The 25,018-nt window shown below is 39.8% G+C and overlaps 1 protein-coding gene across 2 annotated transcripts in view; it reads left to right on the forward strand.

Annotated features, from left to right (window-relative positions):
- The window catches only part of BMPER (BMP binding endothelial regulator), a 148,536-nt gene that overhangs the window by 59,596 nt on the left and 63,922 nt on the right, over positions 1 to 25,018 (forward strand). For both annotated transcript variants that reach the window (XM_085051396.1, XM_085051397.1), the window contains 4 exons: positions 14,801 to 14,900; positions 18,177 to 18,286; positions 18,912 to 19,052; positions 21,328 to 21,432. In XM_085051396.1, coding sequence (XP_084907522.1) covers positions 14,801 to 14,900; positions 18,177 to 18,286; positions 18,912 to 19,052; positions 21,328 to 21,432 — 456 coding nt within the window. The remainder of the gene's footprint in view (positions 1 to 14,800; positions 14,901 to 18,176; positions 18,287 to 18,911; positions 19,053 to 21,327; positions 21,433 to 25,018) is intronic.

Here is a 25,018-nt window from a genome sequence, read left to right on the forward strand (position 1 = left end):
GATGTATTTTCTTCTGTGTCTTCACTTAAATGACAGTTCTCTTACTTCTGGTACTTAAATATACTTAAATGACATGGAAAGAATAGACAGTATTTTGAGGGATGCTCCTGGTAGGAATTGCCTTTAATCCTTATTTTGCTGCTGCTACGACATTTATGTCTAAGGAATGAAGCTGAGTCATGCCTGTGCCAAATCAAGAGCCCTATCCTGCCTCTCCAAGGATGCCTCTCTTGCTTATGCTGCCTCAAGAACACCTGGCACACAATGGCCATCCTTCCTTGAAAAACATAGTAGATTTCTAAATAGATTTTGGGTTGTTTTTCTCTTTGCATAAGTCTTAGTGCTGGGGAAGACAGTTTGTGCTTGCAGGTTACCATCTGAACAACCTTATTGCATGATTTTTACAGAGTCCTTGGGAGAAATGAAAGTCTCAAAGTTGAAAATGACCTTTTTGTCTAATTGTGTTTTCTCAATACTAACCAGGACTTGCAAGTGTACAGGATTTGGCAGAGTTGTGCTCACGCTTTCAAAAAGTTCAAGCCGACCTTTTTCTGCAATCTGAAAATGCATGAAAGAAAAAACATTTTCTCCTAAAGAAATCATAAAAATATTTTGAAAATAAAGTCCCTGCAGAGTCTTTGAACTACAAACAAAATGGTGTTGCCAGTCAGACTCCCCTGGTGTTACTGAAAAAATACAAGCTTAATGTCAGTCAAAATAGCTGCATGATTATATTCATGATCAATCCTAATAATTAAGAATTCAGGAATATGCAGCATAGCAAATAGAAAAAGTGCTTGTCACCCACAGAAAATAGTAAAATAGAAAGCCCTCAGCAAAGGGTGCTCTAGTATCAGTTTAATTTGGACACAGAATTGCAGAGACCTCGTTCAGACCTCACTTGGCAACTCTTAGTTTCTTCAGTCCTCTGTTTCTATCATTGCTATTTTTAGCCCCATCTGTAAAAATATGTTTTTGCCAAGGAGCAAAGGCAGGATAAATTGCAGAAAGCATGTAAGCAAACAACGAGATCACAAAGCTTACAGGACAGTCAGAGTTGCAGTTTTCTTAAGCTGCTTCCCATTTGTTCCCTGGCTTTGTGTTACCTATTTTGAACGTAAGGCTGCCCAGGCAAGAACTTGGTCTTTCAGCTTCTTTGTTTATGCTTAAAGCCTGCAGCACATTGTGTGTACCTATGTAGATAAATGACTTACTCTTACAGGAGATCTGCACTGCCCCACTCCAAGGGGAAATTTCGTTAAGTCATTTAGTAACAGCACTTTGTACAAGCCCTTATAGTGGATGTGGGCAGCCTCAAGTTCTCAACTCATGGTCTGCTCTTTCTGAGACGTATTGCCTCGGCACACTGCCATGCTGAGAGGTCAGTGTGGCCTGCAAGCAAGCCAGAAGCAATGTCTCATCTCTGGCCAGCTCAAATTGCTGAAATATAGAGATTTGTCAGCACCCTTCTCTGCAGCTATGTTGGAGAGGTTTTACTGCCACTGAAATGTTTAAGGTAACAACCTGAGCATCATCTGAATCAAAAACAGCCAGCTATGGAGAGCAGCTACCAGCTGGGGTAGGACAGCTTGTGGTTATTCAACACAGGCATTTTTGTGCTGTTGAATAGAACACCTGGCTGCTTGCTGTTGTGCCAGGAAAGTATGGAACTCGAGTGGTAAAATCCTTTAGCATGTCTGCCAGTGCCATGTGATTGTTGTGGATAGTCACTGGGCCTGATGTGGCACATGTTTGTGACTTGTATGTGGATTTTGCCCAGAGGGACTTTTTAGCTAGTGTGGTCTATTCTTGCAGCAGCTCTAATTTGTTCTAACTGGTCACTAATTGTAAGATGGTTTATCTTGAATTGCTGATGGTTAGCAGACACCTTCTAGTTGCTGTTTATTCATATGTCTGTTCATGGTTTGATTGTGCAGAATTATCCTTGAGTGATGATTTCTATTGGCATGGATTTATCTAGGAGGCAATATGAGTACTGCAGAGCTTCTCTGTGATATAAGGCAAAGATGTAGGAAGTGTTTTTTGTGTGTGTGTAGTGAGTAAGGTATAGGGCTTCATCTGTTGTATCTACTAACAGCACTATGTAAATGAATAAAAGAAGAACAATTAATGTACTAAATACATGCAAATGAATTATAGAATGGTAGCTGGGTGGGCCAGAAGGCTGGACTACTTGAATTCAGTAGAAAAATTTGCTTTGTGGGTTTTTTGTTTGTTTTGCTTTGTTTTTTTTTTTTTGTTTTTGTTTAGTTTAGTTTAGTTTAGTTTTGTTTTAATCTCTTTTAATCTCCAGTAGCCCCAGGAGCTACATACGGTATTTTTGTACTACATCTCATAACTTTAGCAAATATGGATTTGCAGCAATGGAACCGTCAGGTGGGAAATTCCTGTCAGGAATTTCCATGGCCCACTCCCTCATTGCATTGGGAGTGGGCTGTGGAAAATGCTTTCTATGTCTAATCAGACCTAACACGTGTAGCACCAGTGACGTGCTAATAAAAGTGTCAGGCCTTGGGACCAGTAATTTACACCCATGTTTTCAGATTCTTGGTACAAAAAAAAAGAACCTCTCGTTGTGGATGAAAAATGATGTGTGAATCCGTAAGGCTAGGCTGAAAAGAAGCAGATGCTGACATTTCTAGAATTAATATTTTTGCCTTAAAGACGCATCTGTCATCAGCCTCCACTTTATAAGAGTGGAGGACCACTTATCTAAATAAACATGGCAGCTGTTTTATATGATGGGTCTGTTTTTCAAATAGTAAAAAAATATTGTATCATTTTGAAAGGTATACCGGCCTTTAATGTTATCTTACAATAATAGTTTGGAGTGTGTAGCTATTCTTTGCTTTAGAATAATTTCAAATGACACTTCCTCACATTATCAGAGAACCACCCTGCCTGAGTAGAGGGAAGGTTAATAACTGAAAGTACGTGCGGCTGAGAGCACTGCAAATGCAGAAAACTTGCTGAGAAGAGAGTTCTGGATTGTAATCTCAGGAACATGTTAAATAAAATTAAGAGTAGGGGAAAAAGACAAGAGCTTTTGGAGTTATAAATTATCAAAGTTCTCTCCTTATGGATGAATGTTGCAATATAAATAATTCACATTTTTCCAAATGTCTTTGCTTGCCTAATTAATATACCTTTTTCTAGTACTTCAACAAATCCTACACATAAAAATGTATGTTTCTGTCTCCTATGAGAGTCTTTAAAGAGTCACTTTACACTGATTTTAAGACCATTTCACATAATTAGTCATGTACAAAGAAAACACTTACACTTGCAACCAAACCCAGATTTTATTTGCTTGGTTATTGTCTCTTTGAGGGACTAATAATGGCTTTTGATGATGAGGCAGTAAGCCAAGTATGAGATTGCACTGTAATTTGCATTTCCAATTGCATGTGGTGTGACCCCCAGTCTTAGTGTTAATATAAGTATCTTCTGAAATGTAAAATGCAGAAAGATCTTCCTGTGTGAGAAGTCCCAGATGTGAAAAATTCTTTGGGTATATGCCCCTTTCACTAGGTTCTAGAAACATACTCCTTCTTTCTAGACAACCTCATGGTTTATATGGTTCTTTTCATTTTTTACTGCTAAATACTTCTATTTTGAAGTGATTTGGTTAGCAGGATGTTTTTGGAAAGGTAGGTACAAGTGGTTCCACCTCTTCCATCCATCTTTTTGAATGAAGTTGGCTATGTGCTGTGGTCTGAACATGGCCTGTATACAGGGCCTTGCAAAAAATTTAGGGATGGCCATCCACTTTGGGAATGTCATGTGAGTTTAGCTTGGAGATAAGTTCCAAGCTAGTTGGCTTGCCATAATGGGGCTGACCCAGACCAAGAAGAGCAGCAGGCCTTTAGGCAGATGCCAAAAGAGCTGTCCTGCCCAAAATATAGCTAGGCCTGATGTGCTAGAAATGCCTGAATGGCACCACACTGCTGTAGATGCTTCACTATGCCTAAGCTGTCCCTGAGAAAATGATAATCTGGGCATCAGCCTTTTACAGATGCTTTGCTGCCGATGAGAATCCATTAATTAACAACAGGATCTCATCCATAAAGTAACAGCAGGAGCTAGATATTAACTTTATTGTGAAAAAATTGGAAGGAAAGATTGGGACAATTTGAGTGTGGGTCATGGTCCATGCAGGGATGCAAAGGAGGAATGAATTTCTTAGGGTTTCATTCATCCTCTCGCCATGCTTGTCCAGATTGATTGCAAGCTAGGAATGAGAGAAAAAGCCCTCATTATTCTTCTATCAGTCTTGCTAGCCAGGACTGGGCAATGTCAACATTTGCTGCTGATGCTTCTGTAAGTAATTACCCCTGGAGGAAGGAGGAAGTGGCAGAGGATCTCTGACTTGTAAATGATTCCTAATCAAAATGCTTCCCAAGGCTATTTGTGGAGTACTGCAGATTCCTCAGCACCCTTTGCTCAGACTTGTGTTTAAGACTAAGACATGTTAATTTACCTTGATCACAAGCCAGAGTGTGCCCTACCCTGGAGTAGAGCCAAGTCGCATCTCTGGGGATGGACAGCTCTATGCAGTACAAAGCAGTGGAATTACGCGCTGTGGTATTACAGATGTTACCATGGATAGGTACCATAGACTGACAGTGAGCCTAATCCTACACCACTCTGGGCGGATTTCAGTGACTATTTGACTGTAGGAACAGTTTCATAACCTACTGGTTTCATAAAGGTAGCCTAGTTTTCCTGAGACTTTATTTTCCAAGAAATCCTCTGAATGAGCAACACTTTACCACTTTCTCATGCAGTTTACCTCTTTCTCACATAGCATTTTAAAGTGTATTTTTAACTCGCTTTGCTAAGCGTATAGGACAAACAGGATCTCCTGTTAATGAAAACCTTTGATGGATGCATTAAGAAAGCAGTGTGTATGTAATCCTAAATTTCCTTAGGTCACCTCACCAGTGTATGTGGACCATAACATTTAAGGAGGGTAGATGCATGTCTAAAGGTCTTGTAAAAAGCTAGAAGTAGTGTTCTTACTATTACTACTACGACAGTGATTTATTTTACTGTGAATGTTCTACAGATATCAGTGTGCTTTATCATCAGACCTTGAGGCAAGGTCATCCATAAATTGTAGAAATAGCTGGTGAAGGATTAAGTCTCAACCTCTCCAATACTTCACTGTCCCGAACCACAGAAGGAGATTTGTTCTCTTTGCTTGTGAATGGCACAGTGAATAGATGGGAACTATTCAGGTAGGTTTTGACCTAGCAACAACTTTTAAAAGTTAAGGTGTGTAGGTATCTGCTTCTAAATTGTGTGCTTTTTTTGCTCTTCTATAAGAAGAACAACCATAATTGGTTTTATTCGTGACCTTTTTTACACATTTGTACCCGAAAACCCAGTTTCAAACCATGTGATGAAATGAAGTTCATATTGTCTACGAGAAAGTATCTGCTAAAGAGAAAGTCTTATTTTATATCTAAATGGCAGCAGATGTCAGAATTTGGGCATTTGGAGATTTAACTTACTCAAGTCTTGCAATTTATTCCTGCAGATAACTTAAGGGGAATTATTTAAAACTAATGTTTTAAGGCAAAACTATGTGTATACATCTGTGGAGTTTCTGGTTGTGACCAAGTACTTTAAAGAATGATGATGAAGTGTGAGTCAGAATTGTCACCTTTCTCAGGGCCACAATGGTACTAGTATTCTGTGTGTGCAAGAAACACGCTGGGGACATTGGAGGGATTTAATAACTGTATCTCTGTGAACAAACTGTTCAGAAGGAAAAGCTGTTCTCAGAAGGGAGGCCAATACTGCACTGTAATGTGGGAGTTGGAAGTGGGGGTGAAGGGTGTCATCGATAGCTGCCAAAGTGTGGGGTTTATAGGAGTACGGTTTACAGTAGGATGTAGTAAGAAAAGCTTGTGAGGTACTATCACAAAGCTTATGCTGTAGAAAAAGAAGCGAAAAAAAAGGAAAAAAAAACCTTTGTGCAAGTTTATCTTATGAAAAGCAAATGGTTTTTATATAAATACATTGTGGTAGTGGCTATCATTTTGCAGGCATTGAGTTAGGACTGTGAAACGTTATGCAAATGCACTGGTGGTGTATACACAACTGTACACCCACTGGACTGTGCTTCATGTGTTCTTGATGCCAATGAAAACAGAGCAGGCTCCAACTGATTCAGGGGAAAAGTCATGGCTGCAAGAAGCCAGGACCTGTTTTACAGAGCTACTGCTCTGCTTCTAATAAGTGAAGTTAGGAAAGTCCCTTGGATTTAACCCTAACTTTCTTATTATCTGGAATGGGACATGAATAAGCTGGAGAAGCTTGTTAGTGGTTTTTAATAGTTTTTCTGGCCACAGACAGTTTCCAGCTTAGCATGTTTTATTGCAATTTTTCATAGAAACAGTTCTTTTTAGAAGAGAAATAAATAATCATGTGGCTCACAGCAAAGCTTCCATAGTCACTGGAGACCTTTGGTGCAACAGCTAAATTAATCATGAATAGCTGAACTCTCTGCTGCAGTGGCGTGCCAGAATTGTTTCCTTGCCAATGTCTTTGCTTCCCATCTGCTGTCCCTGCAAAGCTGCAGCTCTTTACCCACAAGATGGTGGAGAGCCACTTTTCTGCTGGGTGCAGCTGCCCTCCTGGCCCATTCCTGCTTAAGTGGTTATCTTGGCTCATTTTTCACCATTGCCTGTGCAACTTCTGGGACTTTTGTTCAAAGTGCTCTCATCCAAAGTGGACTGAAAATCAATGGAAAGACCCCCACTGAGCTGTATGACCTTTGGGACAGTCCTTGCCTACATCCTGCTTTAAAATCCACCTCTTCCACATGGTGTATATGTTCTAACCTACAACATTATAGAAAGGCATTGTGCTATGTTGAGTACTGTATGGTGCTAGATCCCTATCCTGGTTTTCCCTAGCAGCAGAGAGATGATTGGCTATGTTTGAGAGTGCCCTGTGCAGCAACCAGTGGGGAGATTAGAGGGGGAAGCATAGCATAAAGATGTCTGGTTGATTGGAAACAGAAGATATGTGGTACCTGTGTTTGTGGCATTTCTGTTAAGTAGCTGCCTATTAATAATGAACTGTTTTTAATTTGAGAAGTCTAAAACCTTTTGTAACTACTACCCAGCATGGACTATATAAAGCACAGTGACAGCAGTCAGATTAATGAGACCTGCAGCAAGAAAGAGTTTGATTAGCAAGTGCATGAAATAGTAGCAAGTGATGGAAGTGATGTGAAAGGGTTCAGACTAGAGGAAAAGCTGGATTTGAGGTGCTGGCAAGTCATCTGCATGTTGAAAGCAAGAACTAACCTGCTATGTAGCATTAAGGCATTAAGTACGGTTGGTAAAGTTGAGAAAATTAAGGTAAGTTTTTAGATAGTCTCTCACTGGGAAAAAATATATAAGAAAAGTGTTATCTGTTGCTGGAAATAGTGCCTGGGATAATTAAACAGTCCACAAAGGTGCTTGTGGTGCAGTGTGAATCCAACCATCTCTGAGTTTTTGAGAGATACTGTTGTTTCTGGTTTCTTCTTAACTCACTATAAACTAGCAGAAGAAGGAATAGGCACTGTTGTTATATTTTCGGAAGCTCTGTCTTCTGGATGTAACTTCAGAGACATTAAAAACTACCTAATGAAAGACAGAATAATTTGTGAGACACATTACTTCTGCTTGCAGGAGATATTTGTTGAGAGAAACAGGTCTAACCCTGGAAAAAGCCTCAGCTTTTGTTGAACTGTCCAGGAGAAGGATCAATAATGTAACAGCTCTCACAACAGAACAAATATATGGGCTGCATCTGAAAGCATTCAGCCCTTAGGAAAGTTGATGGCCAGTCTGGAGCACAGGTACCATAAATCCCTATGTAAGTACTGGGAATAAAAAAAACAACACAGGAAAGACATGAAAAAAATTCCTCATCTCATGGGAAAAGTGCATTAGGTATGGGACACAGACCTGTCTTATGTCCCACTGTCCCTGCTAACCTAGGAATAAAGATTATGTTCCCAGAACAGCAGCAGCAGCAATGCTCTATTTCTATAATGTGTGGCTCTTGATCTTTCCTATCTGTGAAAATCTGGGTTTTTCTCCAGTACCTCCATGACACAAGCACTGAATGAAAGGCAGAAGGTCTGGGAGATGCTGACTGGAAGGCCAGCTGCTGCGTAACACTGTAGGATGCTTTCTGGTGCTACTTCTTCGAAAGAAATTGGGGGCTCTTTACTCTTTGCAGCAGTCTGGCTTTGAAAAAAACTTGTAGGAACTTAATGTCCTTGAGATCTTACTGTCATTTTGATTTTTGCAATTTTATCTCTGTATACTTTCTTCAGAGTAGTCTCTTGATCATTTGTGGCTGGAGCTGGTCAGTGATTCACAAACTACAGGTGTCCCTGGTTTCTGCCTGCATAAGCCTTCTCTCCTTAGGAAATCAGCCTGAAAGGGAAAAGTACACATGATAATGAAATCTTTCAGGGCTTCCAGGAGAAGAGAGGCTATTTACAACTTTCAGCAGAGCCAAGAGCTCAGTATGTAAGCCTTGGAGGGGAGAGGGCTGGCTGTTCAGCTGTGTGACTTTGAAAGTAGGCTGTTGGGTCAGCAAATTATTTGATTTCAGCTGCACTGTGAGGCCAGATGCAATATCATCCCAGCAACACTTCTGCATAGTGCTATTAGACTGGAGAAATGTGGCCAAGTGCTGGTTGCACTGTCCCCAGCTGAGAGCAGAGTGCTGTGACCTCCCCCGAGGAGCCCTTCTGCAGTTCCAGCAACTGTGAAATTTAGGACCAGCATCTCTGCCTGTGTATACCTTAAAGAAATTTACTGTGCAACTCTTAATTTCATGTTGCAGAATGCTACCTTTCACCCAAGGCAGGAAATACCCTGGTCCTCCACGTTCTCTTGCAGGACACTCCATGCAACTCATGTTGCACTTTGGTTTTAGGTCAAGATGTTCTAACTTTGTGACATTTTCAACTGGACTTGCAATTTTCTAGGAACTCAGGGACATGAATTTACATTAGTTGGAGACAACTAGTCAGACTTCCTTATTATTGTGGCTTATGGATGACACAGACTGTACACCTAATGAATTGAATCATAAGGGTGCATATGGAGGAAGAGGTGGTGGAAGTCAAACTTTCACCTGCTAGAAACTGGTGGAGTTTTTTTATGCTTCTTCTGCTGTGTCAAGAAATGCCTTTGTGTCAGACTGAGATTAAAAATTTAAATAATTTCAAGAATTGTGCCTTTTCTTTGCCCCAGGGGTGGTTTAGTAGTTTATTCACAAAAATCTTTCATCTTACCATTTGTAATCTGTATAGACTTTTAGGTAATTTTTAAGATATTTAAGAAGAGTTATTTATGTTCACATTAATCTGTATGACCTGGTATTAAAATGTATGAGCTCTGTAGAGCACTTGCGTCACATCCGGTTCTTAGGACACCACTTCAGACTGTCACTAAGGCCACTTTCTAAAGCCTTCCCATACTAGTGATATTGCAAAAAATAGGGTTTGAGATCTAGATCCAGAGTTTAAAAATCTGGCACATACAAAACAGTATAAATACCTGCTGTTTTGAACTGAAGCTCAATATCTCCCTATTCTGAATCTTATCCAATACTTTCTAAAGAGGCATTTTAAAAATCCTAATCTAAACAATAGATCAGGCTGCAGGGATGTGGGAAGCTCTGGCTTGTCTGTCTGATTGATGTGCTGATTGCTTTTATTCTGAGAATTGTATTGCTACTTCGTGCATTTCCTAAAAATCTTCTTCCTCCTGTGACCCTTCCAGGGAACTCTCACTATGCATGACATGGCTGTTTCAGGGGCCCTGAAATATTGTGTAGGGGTGAAGTTATTTCCAGAAGCTGTCTACCACATGCTGCACCAGCATTCTTAGAAGAATCAGAGTGTCTTTCATCTGATTTGGGAGAGAACACCTTTTCCAGATTAAATTTCCAGATTAAACCCACACTCTAAGTACAGTATCCTCTCCCTTTTGTACCTGAATTCTACTTACATGGCACATCAGAGACATCAAGCCAAAACACCATCCAGTTCACATAGGAAGCCCTATACACTTCAGCCAATGTGGTATAATGAAACAAGAGTTCTGGAATGCCTTAATAATTTTTCGATTCCAGAATGGTAATACTCATCGTTATTTGAATCTTAAATAATAGATCTATCTCTTTATTGGTATATGTCTATTTATGCCTTTATGCCTTTGCTGTCACAGAAATGATAACGACTCTTAATATGTTCACAGTGACTGTAGTTACTTGCACTGGGGTAGAGTAGTTGAAGACAAGCAGTCACACAGTTGTGTGTTTATTTGGCTTCTCTTGCCACTGGCATGGGGCAGACTTGCTCAGTAGTGACCCTGTTGAACTTTCAAAGTTTTTTTTTCATGCTGGTGGCGTAAAATCTTTCTTCCTAGCTGGAGACAACCTTGAACATCTGTCTTAGTTCTTACAACAAGCCTGCTGAGTCTACAGTGTGTGTCTGACCTTGCTCTTAATGTCTGTAATATGTATCCTGGAGTTGAGAGAAACGTTATTTTAATTTTTTTTTTTCTGTAAGGATAGACTGACTGGTAGCGAATGAAACCTTTAAGATTTCTTCTAGAATTAAAGTTAAAAGTAAATTTCTAAAATCCACTGAATCCTAATGCCATGCCACTTAGACAAAATATTCTGCAAAATCAATGAAAATTTTACTACTGTTAGAGAATGAGCAATCTTTCAAGCACAAGGTGAACATAGGGCAAAACTAAGGAGGAATCTTTTTTAGATGCTTTATAGCTTCACTAAAGCACAGAGATAAAACCTGAAAATGAAACAGAAAATGAGATACGCACAAGAAACCTGGTTCTTGATAATACCAATGCTAACTTTTAATCTTAAATAACATGTATTTAAAATATTATTAAGTTTAGACATTGCCATTATCAGTAGCAAACAAATTGGGAGTGTGGAAATCTCTATCCTACTGGGATTTCACGAGTGCTTTAAAAATCTGCTGAAGACAAGCTGTTGGTAGTGGTCAGTTTCTTGCCCTCATGGTACATAAAACCCAAGGTTCTTGGTAGTTACAGCAGGCTCTCAACCTGCAGACATTTTGCTCTCTGTCTGTCCCAGCACACAGACTGCACACGTGCTGTGCACCAGGCATGTGGGTAGCCTACCCAGAAACTGCACTCTGCCCTTCATCCAGTGTGTCCAGCAGTTGGTCATCGCCTGGATGGGTGTGTCTCTCAACTCTGCCAAGTTACTAGTGTCCTTTTTGAACACCAAAATATCATAATTGAGGTAGGAGCTGAGCAGAAGTGAATGGATGGCTAGATGGACCAGCTCCATGCTTTCATTTAAGGAAAGATTTGTTATCTGTCTTTGTCTCAAAGATGGACCTCTCATGGGAGCATTAGAAAGTGCTATTTCATCTCCCTTTCTCTTCTCTCTCTTGAGAAAGCTGTTGAGACAAGACAAAACCTCAGTCCGCATCACCTGCTGAGCTGATGCTTCAGAGCCTCTTGGTTTGTGTTGCAGATATGAGGTGGCAGCAGGAACTACAGGGTTTTTATTTGTGTACAAGGGGGAAGGTGAATCTTTTCTTTGTAGATAGTAAATTTCTTACAAAACCTGTTACCTCCAGAAGACTGTGAACCGCAGCAGCCTCCTCTGATTAAAGCTTCATGTTAACTGTTGCTCAAGGATTTATTTGCCTAGCTCTTGAATAGCATATCTCACAGGAAGCAGATGTCACTTATACTTTATTGGTCTGTGCTGGCTTCCAATTCAGGCTTGGTTTTACTGGAACAACTGGAGAGTGTTGCTTCTGACCTGGAGCATGCCGGCTGCCTGAGAGATATACAAAGAAATGTGAGCTAAAAGCTGTAGATGTAATTGAGAGGTGGAAGAGGCAAGGTGTTCACTGTGCAGTTCCCACCCTAGCTTAGGTCATCCAAAGACAATCTTCTTCCTCTCCAGAGTTATTTTTTCCATAGATTTTGGTTTTTTTTGTTGAACTTTTGTTGCACTGAGTTTTTTCCTACACAGCTCTATTCCATGCAATTTAAAGCACTGGCTGCACCACCTGCTTTGGAAACATGTATTCTGAATGCTTTGTGAGTCTTGAATTATGATGACTGAGGCTTTTAAGAAAGTAGAAATATTGTGTGTGTTTTGACATTCAATGAGTGTCCAATGAATTATCTCTCTAAGTTCTGTAGGGCAAGTAGAATTATTTAAATGGTACAGGTTGATTTGTTTCAGACTGTTTTTGAATTTTTACTAGCATGACATTCAAGACTGGGCGAGTCTATTTGAGACAGCAGCAAGAAAATAGTTTGGTGTTAAAAAGCAGCATTCCAGCTGGAAGCAGGAGTAGCAGTGAGGTGAAGGGACAGGTGGAACTAGCTTAATTTTGTGCAGAGGGGCCAGTACAAAAAGTAAAGAAGGAGTTACAAACAAAAGGCTGAAAAGAAAAAATACTTTACATTATTTGTGGTATTTTGTATTTAAAAAGATACCTATGCAAGAGGTTGAAAAAGCAACATCTCAATAGTGTGCTAAGCCTGAGCCTTGATTAAATTTGTCAGAGAAGCAAAACTCCATGGTAGTTCTGCAGGGCCATAGGTTATGTGAGTATTAAATGCAGCAGCAAGATTGCAAGAAAGGACCTGTGCTCACCATGTGTTGGAGTATTGCTTTATCTTCACAGAATCATAGAATACCTTGGGTTGAAAGTGACCTTAAAGATTATCTAGGTACAATCCCCTTGCTGTGTGCAGGGACACCTTTCACTAGACCAGGTTGCTCAGTGCTCCATCCAACCTGGCCTTGGACACTCTCAGGAATGGGGTACTCACCACTTCTCTGGGCAACCTCTTCCAGTGTCTCACCACCCTCACAGTAAAGAATTTCTTCCTAATACCCAATCTAAACCTACCCTCAGTTTAAAGCCATTTCTCCTTCTGTTGCTAGATGCTCTTGTAAACAGTCTCCTTCCTTCTTGTAGGTTCTCTTCTGGTACTCAAAGGTCGCAATTAGGTCACCTTAAAGTCTCTCTTTCCCAGGCTGAACAACTCCAATTCCTTCAGCCTTTCCTCATTATCTTCCATGGATGTATCCCTGATCCTGTCACCAGTCTGGCTGAGACATCCATGCCCTACTTTCCCTTTTGCTGAAGTGTCACCGAAGTTTAAACTTTGGCTTCTTGTAGCCTTTTTCTCTAGGGTGAATGACGGCACTATTTCAGAGAGCCCTTCTCTGTTTTTTTCTTTCATTCTGCACCTGCGTCTCTTCTCACAGAGCTATTCCCTAAGCATACTGAGGAACATCACTAAAGAATTAATTTAGTTTTGTCAAGTTTCTGGTCTGACCCTTATTTTAGAGCAGTAACTTCAGTCTACAATAAGCTCTGTGTTTCTGCATGCTGCAGTGAAAGAATTATGAGCAGTCCTCAGCCTTGTGCATTCAGGATGCTTTGGTAGCCCCATGGGACAGGTAGACTTCAGTGCCTGAAAACTTATTATAGAATGAGGGTACAGTCAGTATGTTATTTTCTGTGCAACAGTGAGTCTGCCTATATGTAAAAGCTTTTACATGATTCACTGAGGCCATTAGGAGTGGAGTGGTATACCATCATTTCATGCACAGAGCTCTTCAAAATGAATGGCTTTTTCCGTCTTCCCCCAGGGAGCCCTGAGAGCCATTCAGCATGTAGGTTGGAGGAGACTGTTCATAAGGCTTCAATCACAGCATCAGGAACACAAAGCTTATTGCTGGGATGAACCTGCAGCTCTGAGTGGTAAATAAAGCAAGACAGCTAGGTGAAAAAAACTGACTTTCTTTGCTGAGACAAAGGTGGACTGATTTTTAAAGTTTGGCAGCCTGGACCTCCGTAAACAAATAGAGCACATATTGGTAGAGGATCTAGAGCTAAACATAGTATTCTGAAGGTACGATGAAGTAATCAGACAATAGAGCAGTATGAGAAATAATATCTTCTTTTGACTGACTCAATCTTAGACATATTTGCTGTGCTTTTGTCTTTGCCTCTGTTTTTGGTATTCATTGATACACCAGGATATAGCCAATCTAGTTTGCTTTTTTTCTGTTTTTTTCCCCATCATTCATTGTCAAAATTTCATATACCCACTTGGTTTTCAGTCCTCTGAAGAAAGCAGACCTTCTGGGTTTGCATAGTTGGCCTTGGAGGTTAAAAAGAATGTGCTTTCTTAAGTGATTTTGGCTTATTTGGCTTCTGAGGTCATAGACATAGTGGAAGAACACCTGCTCCCATCTTGCTTCAGTACTTAATCCCTGTCCCAGACAAGCCTAGAAGGGCACGACACAGGAGATGAAGAATATTATTAAAAGTTCCTTAATAACTCTCTGGAACATCCGGAAATGTTCATGGATAATGGTTTTATTTTCCCTGGTTTTATCATATCCACACCAAAAAATAAGATTGAAGGACACTGTTTCTTTGATTATTACATTCATTGTTTAAGAGATTGAAAAAATATGGATAATCCAAGGTCTCTGCAAGCAATATAGAAAGTCTTGAAGGACAGTTCTGTATGTCCTGTACACCTGATGCAAGCAGAAATTTCTGTTGGCAAATACTACTTTGGTTAAGGCATTTCAAGACCTTGGGGTGAATGTGTGTGTGTGTGTGTGTGTGTGTGCATTTACTTGATATTTTGCTATTTAAATTTGATATTTAACTTTTTTTCTAATGATGCCTATTTTCCTTCAGGGTGGCAGGACACAGTGTATCCAAGAAGTCTGCCCCATTCTCTCATGTCCCCAGCACCTCAGTCACATTCCTGCTGGACAGTGCTGCCCCAAATGCTTAGGTGAGTGGTTTTTCCCCTAGGAATTTTGTAATTAATAAAATATGTTTGTGCATAACATCTTATAGACCAGTATTTCACAATACTGGTATATTCCAGGAGGTGAAAGGGACTCTATCGCTCATTGGAGTTTACAGTCCACAGATTTTGAACAGTTACTCAGGGTCAGTGTTAGGGTTGTGGTGGGTGGTACTGACCAAGCAGCTGCAGAAGAGCCTTTGAACATAGACCATTTGCCTTGCTTAGAGGGACAAATACGGAGATGCTTCCCGCCTTCATGATATATTTTACAAAGGAGGTTGAGGCGGGAGGAAATGTTCCTTTGGAGTTTGCCACAAGAAAAAGGCCTCACCATCTCATATTATTAATTCAGTAAGCATTTGCATTCTTGTTTTTGAGGAAATGCAGGTCAGAGGAAACTTGCATTCTTAGAAACTCTTGTCAGAGAGGCCACAGATCCAGGCATCCATCTCATGATTGCCGCCTTAAGGTGGAATCACACTGTCATCCAGGAATATTTTCAATTCGATCTTTCTAACCCGTTTTAAAGTTGTAAGTCATAGGTCTCTAAGAAGGGCCAGTTCTTCCAGGACATGACAAGAAATGCAGTGACAAAATAAGGCACTGTCTTGTTTTGCTCTTACTGTGCGCACAGATCCCACAGGTTGCCATTCCATCTGTTTCATAAACAAGGAGCCGCTTACATCCTAGCAAGTAAATTAGCTTTAGTTTGGTCTATGGGGTTATAACTAGGTTTGGAAAAATTTCAGAGCAAATTACTCCCAGTTCTTCAGTGGAAACTTTTTGTAATTTTGACTATATTTTTATCTGCAATCTCTCTCCAGGTCTAGGTTAGGGATATAGAGAGGTCTGGCCTTGGAAGGCAGCAAAGCCATATCGAGTTCCAAGTTCTCATAATACTTAACATTTTTGACTGCTTGAAACAAACCTGAGTTTATTTATTTACTAATTGAGAAGTGCTACAGATAAATGTCTGCCTGGAACATTTAACCACAGTACCAGAGACTAACGCAGTAGAGAAATGAAATGGAGAAGAGAACAGTCCAAATGCTGCGCTTCTGTTTTGGCTGAGGACATTTTTCCTTTCCTTCTGTAAACTCCCCTTGTCCTCTCCTCCCCATGCTTTTCCCAACTGAACTTTCCCCTCCTTGAAATAGGCATTCAAAATGCAGCTTTGATTTTTCACTGCTTCAAGAGGATCATTCTACAAATTCTTTTTTCCTTTCTTAGAATGTAAACAAATTCACTAATAATAATGAGTTTCATTTTATGTAGTTTTTACTCCAAAGCACTTCATATAGCTGTGAATAGATTATGTCTATTTACAGGGAAGTGTTAAAAATTTCGGAGTAGAGGTAAAGCCAAGAGATGAGTAACACACTGTATGGCGGTCAGGAAAGAGAAAAGTTTCCGGAGGTGCTGAGGCATGGTTTTTAAAATATCATGTGGAGGACCTCCCTGCAATTGAATTCCTGATACTCAGCGTACATAGCTTAGAAGAATGCTGTGGACTCTACTGGGACTTGAATTATTACTTTAACTAGTGGTTATGAGCCAGCAAAGACAACCATTAAGCCAATATCTTCATCACCAGATCTTTTAAAGTGGTGCCTCCTTTGACAGTGGTTTTTAACCAACTATTTGAACTGGTTTGGCCACCCGGAATTGTGCTGAGTGGTTAGCAAGGCACGGCAAGAGGGTGTGGGAGAGAACTGGACTTTTGTTCACTTGCTGACATAAGCTGTGCAGTTGAAATCCTGGCCCCACAGAGAACAGTAGAAGTGGTGTTACAGGCAGGACTATGGCATGGCTTTGCCCCTAAGTGGTGCATGGATGTAGAGCAGTTCCTTTTAGGGCTACTGAGCATCCTCAACTCATTCCTTATGTCAGTCCTGCAAGAGAAATTAAACCTTTTGAGAAAGATGCACATCCAGTGGAAGGAAGTCTGGCTATGCAAGCAAAGGTTAATTCCAAGTATCTAATTTGCAGGAGAGGGATGTTTAAATTGTGTCTAACTGAACAAAAGCAATTATTTCTTAATTTTTGTTTATCATTTGATTTATAAAAACTGAAGGCAAACCCAATGGATTTTGCTGTGTGCTTATCCTTTTTGTTCACTTATATCTCAGAGGAACATGGAACCTTTTTCTTTTAAAATGCTCTACATTTATCAAGAATTACTGAAAAATTAAGAAATTACAGTGTGCCAAGACTTGATGGTTTGAAAGATAAAGTATTGGCCTAATACTTTGTACTTCTAGCATGTACTTAGAGTGGGGATTCCATACCTTGGATTTGATGCCTATTAAACATTAGACCTCAGAAATTATAATGTAGGAGAGTGACAACCACTCATAAAGAAACTTCTTTGTTGGCTGCCTCCAAAAGTAAACAGGACAATTAAAAATTAGGAAGGTAAGTATAGTGGGTTTGGGAAGAGTTCATGTGTATATATTATAATGGTCAATTGTTTAAAATTACCTACTGGGAAAGAAGCTAAGGAATAAGAGAAGCTTACAGAACCTTGCAGCAAACTCTTTTGTAACTGGGGTCTGAAATTGCTTGCAGAATTGCAAGACTTAAGGAAGGATTTGATTTTGGTGCTACCTTCTCTGTATAGTGCCTCAAACCCCAATGCCTTGTTCCCATTAAACCCAAATTTTTACAGGTTATGGAAACGAAATACGTTGTGTTGCCTTCATTCTATTAATAAATGATGCAAATTCCTGTATTTCTTGAAGTCTTGTGTGAATATGGTACGCCAACCTATCCTAACAAGACTGGACAATATCTATCTTTTTTCGCATCAGTGTCACTGAGTTGATTTAGCTTGGCTGCTGTGAACCCCTAAGGTAGATATACTAAAAGAAGTTAAGGCTGCTTTATTTGATAAGTTATTGCTTTAAGTTAAAGACTGTTTAAACTAGTTCAAGTGTACCTACCTTAAGAGTTTGCAGTGCTTACTTTTTATTCCTTTAGCTGCACTGTGCACTTTATGATGAGAAGATTTTTGCTATATAAACATGGAATAAATCATTTATATTCCCTCCCAGAGCAGAATTTGTGCAGATAAATGTGTACTAAAAGAATAGTGAACTGTTAAAAGTAAATATTTTTTTCACACTGAAGTGGAAATATATAGCAAATGACACATTGCACATGAATTTTGTCTGGTGACAATAAACTGTACTATTTTTGTTGACAATGTGGCATATTTTCAACCACATTTTGTTTCTATTACTGTTTATTTATATTCAGGACAGAGGAAAGTGTTTGACCTCCCATTTGGAAGCTGCCTCTTCCACAGCAACGTGTATGATAATGGCTCCTCATTTATGTATGACAACTGCACAATGTGTACATGCAAGGTAAGTCCATAGTGCTTTGATATTGTGTGCTGATGGTTGTCTGGCTTAGCAGTAATTTGTAGGGCTGTGCAGTTGTAAACCTAATACTGTTCTTTGGCATCTTGTGTGGTCTCAAAGAATCTAATCTAAGAGCACTTGCAGTTGTGCTAGGAAAGTTTAAAAGTTACTGATTGCCTCAGCTGAGACATGATTCCTGACCCTGTGTGACGCAAAATAAAGTTGCTCGGATTATGTGATCCTCTTTAGGACTCCATTAGAGTCTAAGAGGAGCTTCTAAATGATGAATTATGTCTCTGCTGAAGGTCAGTGATTTTTATTTAGTTCCCTAACATAATTGCAACAATTTGCTCTTTTTTATGGAGACAAAATAATGAAAGTGCCACCAAATCAGTGAGATTTTGCAGGCCAACAGAAGTACAAGTTGGGCTTTAGCTTCATAGACCATGAAAGATCCCCTTTATCTATAAATAATATTTATTTTCTCTGAGTGGACCTATTTAAAGCAGTTGGGCTGTAGCTTGGGTGGATGCAATGATTGAGCAAGAAATAATACTATTGTAAGGACACACAGGAGAACAAACATCTTGGCGATGATTTTATGATTTTCTTTCACTCTTCTACCTAGGATTCAACAGTCATATGTAAGAAGAGGTGCGTACTTTCTGGTGAATGCAATAAAAACAAAGACCAGTGCTGCAAGGAGTGTGTCTCATATATCTCGCCTGAGGAGGTGAAAGTGTGCAAGTTTGGCAATAAGATCTTCCAGGTATGGTTTCAGGTGTGGCTCAAAAGTAGGTGGCATTGCAACAGCCAAAATACTATGAGTTTGCTGTAAATTAGTGTTGTGGCTTGTTTTTAGCACAAACCTCACCATCCCGCTCAATGATGGAACAACTCAGAGGCAAAGCTTTGCAAAATTTGGCATCTATTTTTTTCTTTTTTCCTGAGTTTGCATAAATTCTGCTGATAGGCAACAGTTAAGGATTAGCTCCTCCTTGAATGTTACATGTTTCCCCCTCTGTATACAGATGTTCAAGCTGCTGTTTCATGACAATTGATGCTTTTTTAGTAAGAGATAGTAATGCTCTGCTTTCCCAAACAAATGCTGATACTCATGGAGGAGATATTCTGAGTCGCATGCAGGCTTTATCAGCTGAGCCAAAGAGTCTTTTCCATAACTGAGCCAAGAGGAGCTTTGTGAAGTTCGTTTTGGCTGGAAGTTACTTATCTTGATTTACTACATTTCATGTCTCTGCTAAGGACAGCACCCCTGACATCTTATACTGGGATAGCCATGTAATAACTGTTACCTACTGCACTCTCACCCAATGTATTCAAGTCACAAGGGATTCCCTGCAGAACACTTCTGCTGTTCCTGAGACCTCATTTGTTTTTCCAAGTGGTGCAGCTTTTTTTTCACACTGTGTCAGAAAAAGATTCTGTCACCTCATGGGCCATCTGTGAATTAAGAGACCCTTGAATCAGATCAAATGTTAAGTCCTTTGTGAATACTTGGTTTGCTCAGCCAGAATTGCTTCCCATTTATTCCATCTTTTGTGTACATAGCAGAAGTGTTTATTCTGGAAATTACATGTGAACCTACTGTATGCTGAGACTATGCTCCATCTGATTGGCACTTTCACACTGGTGCCATTGTGCTTCAGGAACAAATGCCTACTTCTTAGGCACCCAAGTAAAATATTCTGCTTCTTGTGAAGATTTTATTATATTACTAGTATTATATGGGGTGTGAAAAAATAACGGGACAGTACACCCATTTCTGGCCTTGTGTGCAAAAAAGTAAATTCAGTGTTGCTTGGTTGAAGTCAATGGTCTAACTCAGGTAGAATGGGCACAGCGAATGTGTTTTTGCACTCCCGTGCAAAACACAGCAAAACTAGCTGTGAGACAAAAATTCAGGGCAGCTGCATGCATTCAGCTGTGATGTATTCTGGTACCTTGGCAGATGCCTGGTGAGTGATCATTAGAGACCCAAGAACATCAGAAACACCAGGCAATAGAAACATGCCCTGGAAACAAAAAAATAGGAGAGACGGCCTTTGATGAAGCAAGCTGAGCTGAATAAGTTAGGCTCTTTGGCATTTCAGATATAGTCTGTTTCTGTTTCTGGTCAGAACATCATGCTGAGGTGGGCACATAATTATTCACAGCTGTCTGGTTGAACTGCCTGTTCCTGTCAGGTCTATCCTCACCCTTCCTTCCCAGCAGCCCTGTAAACAGAAAACATGCACAGTTTGGCTCTAAGCAGACTAGCATAAGACTGTAAGTGGGTGAGACAGAATGTTTTAGGAATCACACTTGGCAAATGCAACACCATGTAAAAAGGAGCCAGGGCAGTTCCACAAGCAATTCATCCCAAGTGGGGACAAGACCACAAGGCATATTACGCTCTGCACTTCATATTTTCAGAGCTATACATCGGCTCTTGTACCTGCTCTGCTTTTGAGAGCTTTAGCACTATATCTCTTCTAAATATTTTGAGATGTTTAGCACATCAAATATGTGTGAAAGTGCTATAGTAATCTAAATTAGAATTCATTATATGACCAACCCTAAGTTGAAATGATGCTGCATATGGGAATAAATTCACTATATGCTGACATCTTAATCAAATATTTTCACGTGCAATAACTTAAAGACATCATTCAATCCAGTGAATTGGGTTTTTCTAATTATGTGAACTTAAATGAAGATTTGTGGTAGGTGTGATCACAACTCAGATGCTTATTGAATAGAAAACAATACAAATAATCAGGACACAGTTGAAAAATGCAAATATGATTTGGTTAGCTTTGGAAAAATTAATTTCTGACCAAGAAAGCCAAAGGGAAGAAAACCTGGCTGAATTTGGTCTTTGTCTTGAATCCAACTGGCCACAGACAGACACCTCAAAATAATTTAGACTAAACAATGACACAATGCCAACAGGGAAATTCATCCTTTCTTGTGCAATGATACATTGCAGAAATAACTTCTTGTTGCCACCCCAGCTGATACTACTATCATGTTCCTCCTTGCAGGACGGAGAGATGTGGTCCTCTGTGAACTGCACCATCTGTGCTTGTGTGAAAGGCAAGACAGAGTGTCGCAAGAAACAGTGCATTCCAGTCAGCAGCTGTCCTCATGTGAGTTTTTAAAAGAACTGAGATTTTTTCTCTTCTTTGCTCCGCCATAGTCTTTTCCAGTGTTTCTTGGAACTGTGTGCATGACAGTAGGGCATGCTGTTTGGAAAGAAGGGATCCTCTGGATCCTCTGGTTAATTTAGGTTGGCATTTCCCAAATGGGCTACTGTTTTCCTGAATAACAGAGGTCTTCCCACCTCTGTCCTTGCTCTAAAGACTCTGTGTCCCTCCCATCCTTCTCCCTTTATCTATCTCTGTTGCAAGTACTTGCATTGGAACAGTTCTTTTTGATTTTTATTTAATAGTTTTATAGAGTGGTGAGGTGACTATGTTAATATTTCAGTAGTGTGAATATTGCTAAGGCAAGCCACAGGAGGTTGTTGTGCTTGCATTTCTCAGTGCATATGATGTTTAATACTTGGTTGAAAATGTAAACTAGACAAATCAAGGAAAATGAGTTCAACCAAGTCATGCTGCCTTCTATAAAGTTGTGGCCTGGGTATTTTTTATTAGAAAGTCTGAAGTTAACCCAAAGAGTGGTGTAATTGTAACTTAATGGTGTCAAAAATAAGCTTTACTTGAAACCCCGAGGTAAATTCAGGCTTTGTTTCTTGGATTTCTGACATGGCAAACGATTTTGTTCTAATGGCTCAAGCTTTCACAAGATGGAGCTCTAAACAGCACCTCATGGAGGGGCAGATCTTTGAGTAGAACTGCAGAAGAGAGAGCCAAGTTAGCATTACACCTTCTCAGTGTTTCCTTCTTGATCCTGGAAGCCAGTGGGGAAAATGTGAGTCACAGATGCCTAGATATAAAATTTTTAAATGACAAATTCCTAGTTTGTAAAATTTTATACATGTAAACTTTTGACGGAAGTGGTGGTAGAATAGAGAAGCCTGCACCTTGGCACTTCCAGTTCTGCTGTGACAGAGGGCTTCAAGATCCTCAGAAGAGGGAACATTCTGTCACTCTGGCACTCACTGCAGAGGGCAGTTCTCCTCTTGATGGGCCTCACATGAGATGCTTTATACACATCAAGAGGTGTGAACAAATGGAGCCGCTCTTCTGGGAATGTTATGTGGCTCATGGCAGTCGGGCTTGCTACCTTCATGCCATTCACAGTAGAAGCAGGAAGTGAGAGCTTGGTGTCTTCTGGGGTCTTCTGGTTTCTTCAAATTCTTTGTTGGCCAACAACCTTGCACACATTGCATCACATTTATATTCTCCTTGTGCTGATGCATTTCAGATGTTTAAGATGCTTCTGAGCTTGATTCTGAGATCAAGCAGATAATATGACTAAACCTAGATCTTCAGTGAAGTACATCACTTATGCTGTATCCATGCATAAATTTGAGTGTTGAGAGGATCAGTTGAAGTGGCTTCTAAAATGAAAATAGTCCTGGGTAAAAATTCACCATTGCAGTGCTGCAAGTTTTAAGTGAGACTGATTGACAAACTCGTTCAGCACTGCTAAAGGTTAATGTGAAGTCCTAAAGTGCCCTTGGCCTCCCAGGTGAGTCCACAAACAAGGTCTGGTGCCTTAGGGCTGGAAAGACCAGCTTTGTTACCCTGCAGCACCATTCCCTCCAGTATATAAACAGTCAGCCTGCTCCCCACCTTAAAATGCAAGCTGCAAGCAAACCTACCCTCCTCCACATTACATTTCTGGTCTTCCAAGGTAAATTGGAAGGACAGGTAGGAAAAAGAATGTCAACTCTAGAGTAATATTTATTTTCCTATTCCAAGTGGGTACCACCTAGTTTTAAAGCAAATGATATATGCTAATTGATTTAATTCTTTTACTTTTCATCTCTGCTCCACTCTCTTTGATGAGACTTTCTGTCACAAATCTATAAACATCAATTAAACACACCACATTATTCAAGATAAAGATATTTAGTGGTTCTGATACTGACAGTGTGAATATCATGGAGTTATTCTGCTGTCTCTGCAAACTGTAGAGGTCTGCACTCCATTCCTTTTTTCTCTTCATAATATTTATGTCACTAAGCAGTCTCCACTGACTACTGAAGACAACAGTGGAATAAAATGTGGTTAATGTCCCTTAGGTGTCAGGCAATATAAAGTTATCTCATTAGAACTGTATTATTATACAGACAACCGAGTGTGAAAGGGTTGAAGATTCACAAAGAGCTTAGAATATTATTCCTTGACTTAAATGCTTTACTATGCAGTCATAATACTCTGCATGATATTGTGGGTGGCTTTTTTTGGCTATGAAATTTTATTTTATTTATCATAATATATTTTGTCCAATTATCTCTTGAAAGTATATGTTTCAAAATGGTAATTTTGCAGAAATTTCCAGTACTGCACAATGATTTGTATTATTCAATCTACTGGTTGCAGGCTCACATATTTTGTAAGACTCTTTCTGCCATTTCTTTAGTTTTCTTTGTAGAGCTGGGCAAAAATTTCTGTTTCTTTTGTTCTTGTCCTTTTGGCGCATTTAATCCTGTATCAGTAATTACAGGAAGTGCCTTTCTTAGATTCTATTCATCTGCAGCAGAGGCAATACATTTCTCAAATTCAGTCTCTCCTGTCCCATTTATTGTAAAATTGGTCCTCCCTGGTATTCCTAGTGAGTCTTGTGGCTTGTGGTTTCTGTTTCTTACTTTCTGACCACTGACTCCACAGACATATTCCCTCTCCCAGGTTACCTGGAGTGTCAGCCTGCAAGGTGTAGTACACGCTGGCCCTCATTCAGTAAAGCTGTTAAGCATGTGTCCAGTTCTGCTGAAGTTAGTAGGCCCTCCATGTGTGCTTAAACTTAAACACATGCTTAAATACTTTATAGAAAGGGAACAATCTCAACATTTGGCAAGACTGAGTTTCAGAGATCCTTTAGACGTCTTCTCACTGAATTTGCTATTTACTTGCCCTAGCTCTGCTCTAGTCTGTTTCTTGCCTTGTGCCATCTCCTTTCTGATTACCCATTCTTATAATTTTCCACCTTGGCTCCTCTCCTTATGCCTTTGCATTCCTCACTAACATCTTAAGTCTGTGGTAATGATCAGTGGTCATGAACATGTCTCTTTTTGTACTGCTAGAGGAGAGCTTGGTTAATTTTACAGCACATAACCTTTTCTGAGCTCCAAGGCTGTGCAAAAGTTAATAGAATTAAATTCATGGCAGGTGAAGACATTTTCAGAGTTCTATTCTGTGGGTAAATTTTGAACCCGTGAACTTCAAGTGAGCTGAAAATTTATTCAGAACACGTTCTCCCATTCTCTAGCACAGACTGCATTTAATGTTATACACATCTGTTATTATTACAAACAAAAAGTTGCTGTTTTTACTCTAGTGCCAAATGAGGCACAAAAAAACAACAGCTGTTGCAATTGCACAACCAAACAACCCCTTCCCCCCAGCAATTAGTCTTGCCTTAAAAAAAATAGAAAATAAAAACCTCAGACACAAAATTGAAAACCCCATATAAAAAGATGAAAAATCCCAGAAAATAAATAGACTCAAATGTGGTCTGCTTATAAATATTCATAGGGAAAAATGGGATCACATCACTTAGCCCACTCCTAAGGGAACCCTCAATGCTAACGAACTCTTGCAG

Source organism: Lichenostomus cassidix, chromosome 2, assembly GCF_008360975.1.
Source record: "Lichenostomus cassidix isolate B80296 chromosome 2, HeHo_3.0, whole genome shotgun sequence".
NCBI lineage: Eukaryota > Metazoa > Chordata > Aves > Passeriformes > Meliphagidae > Lichenostomus > Lichenostomus cassidix.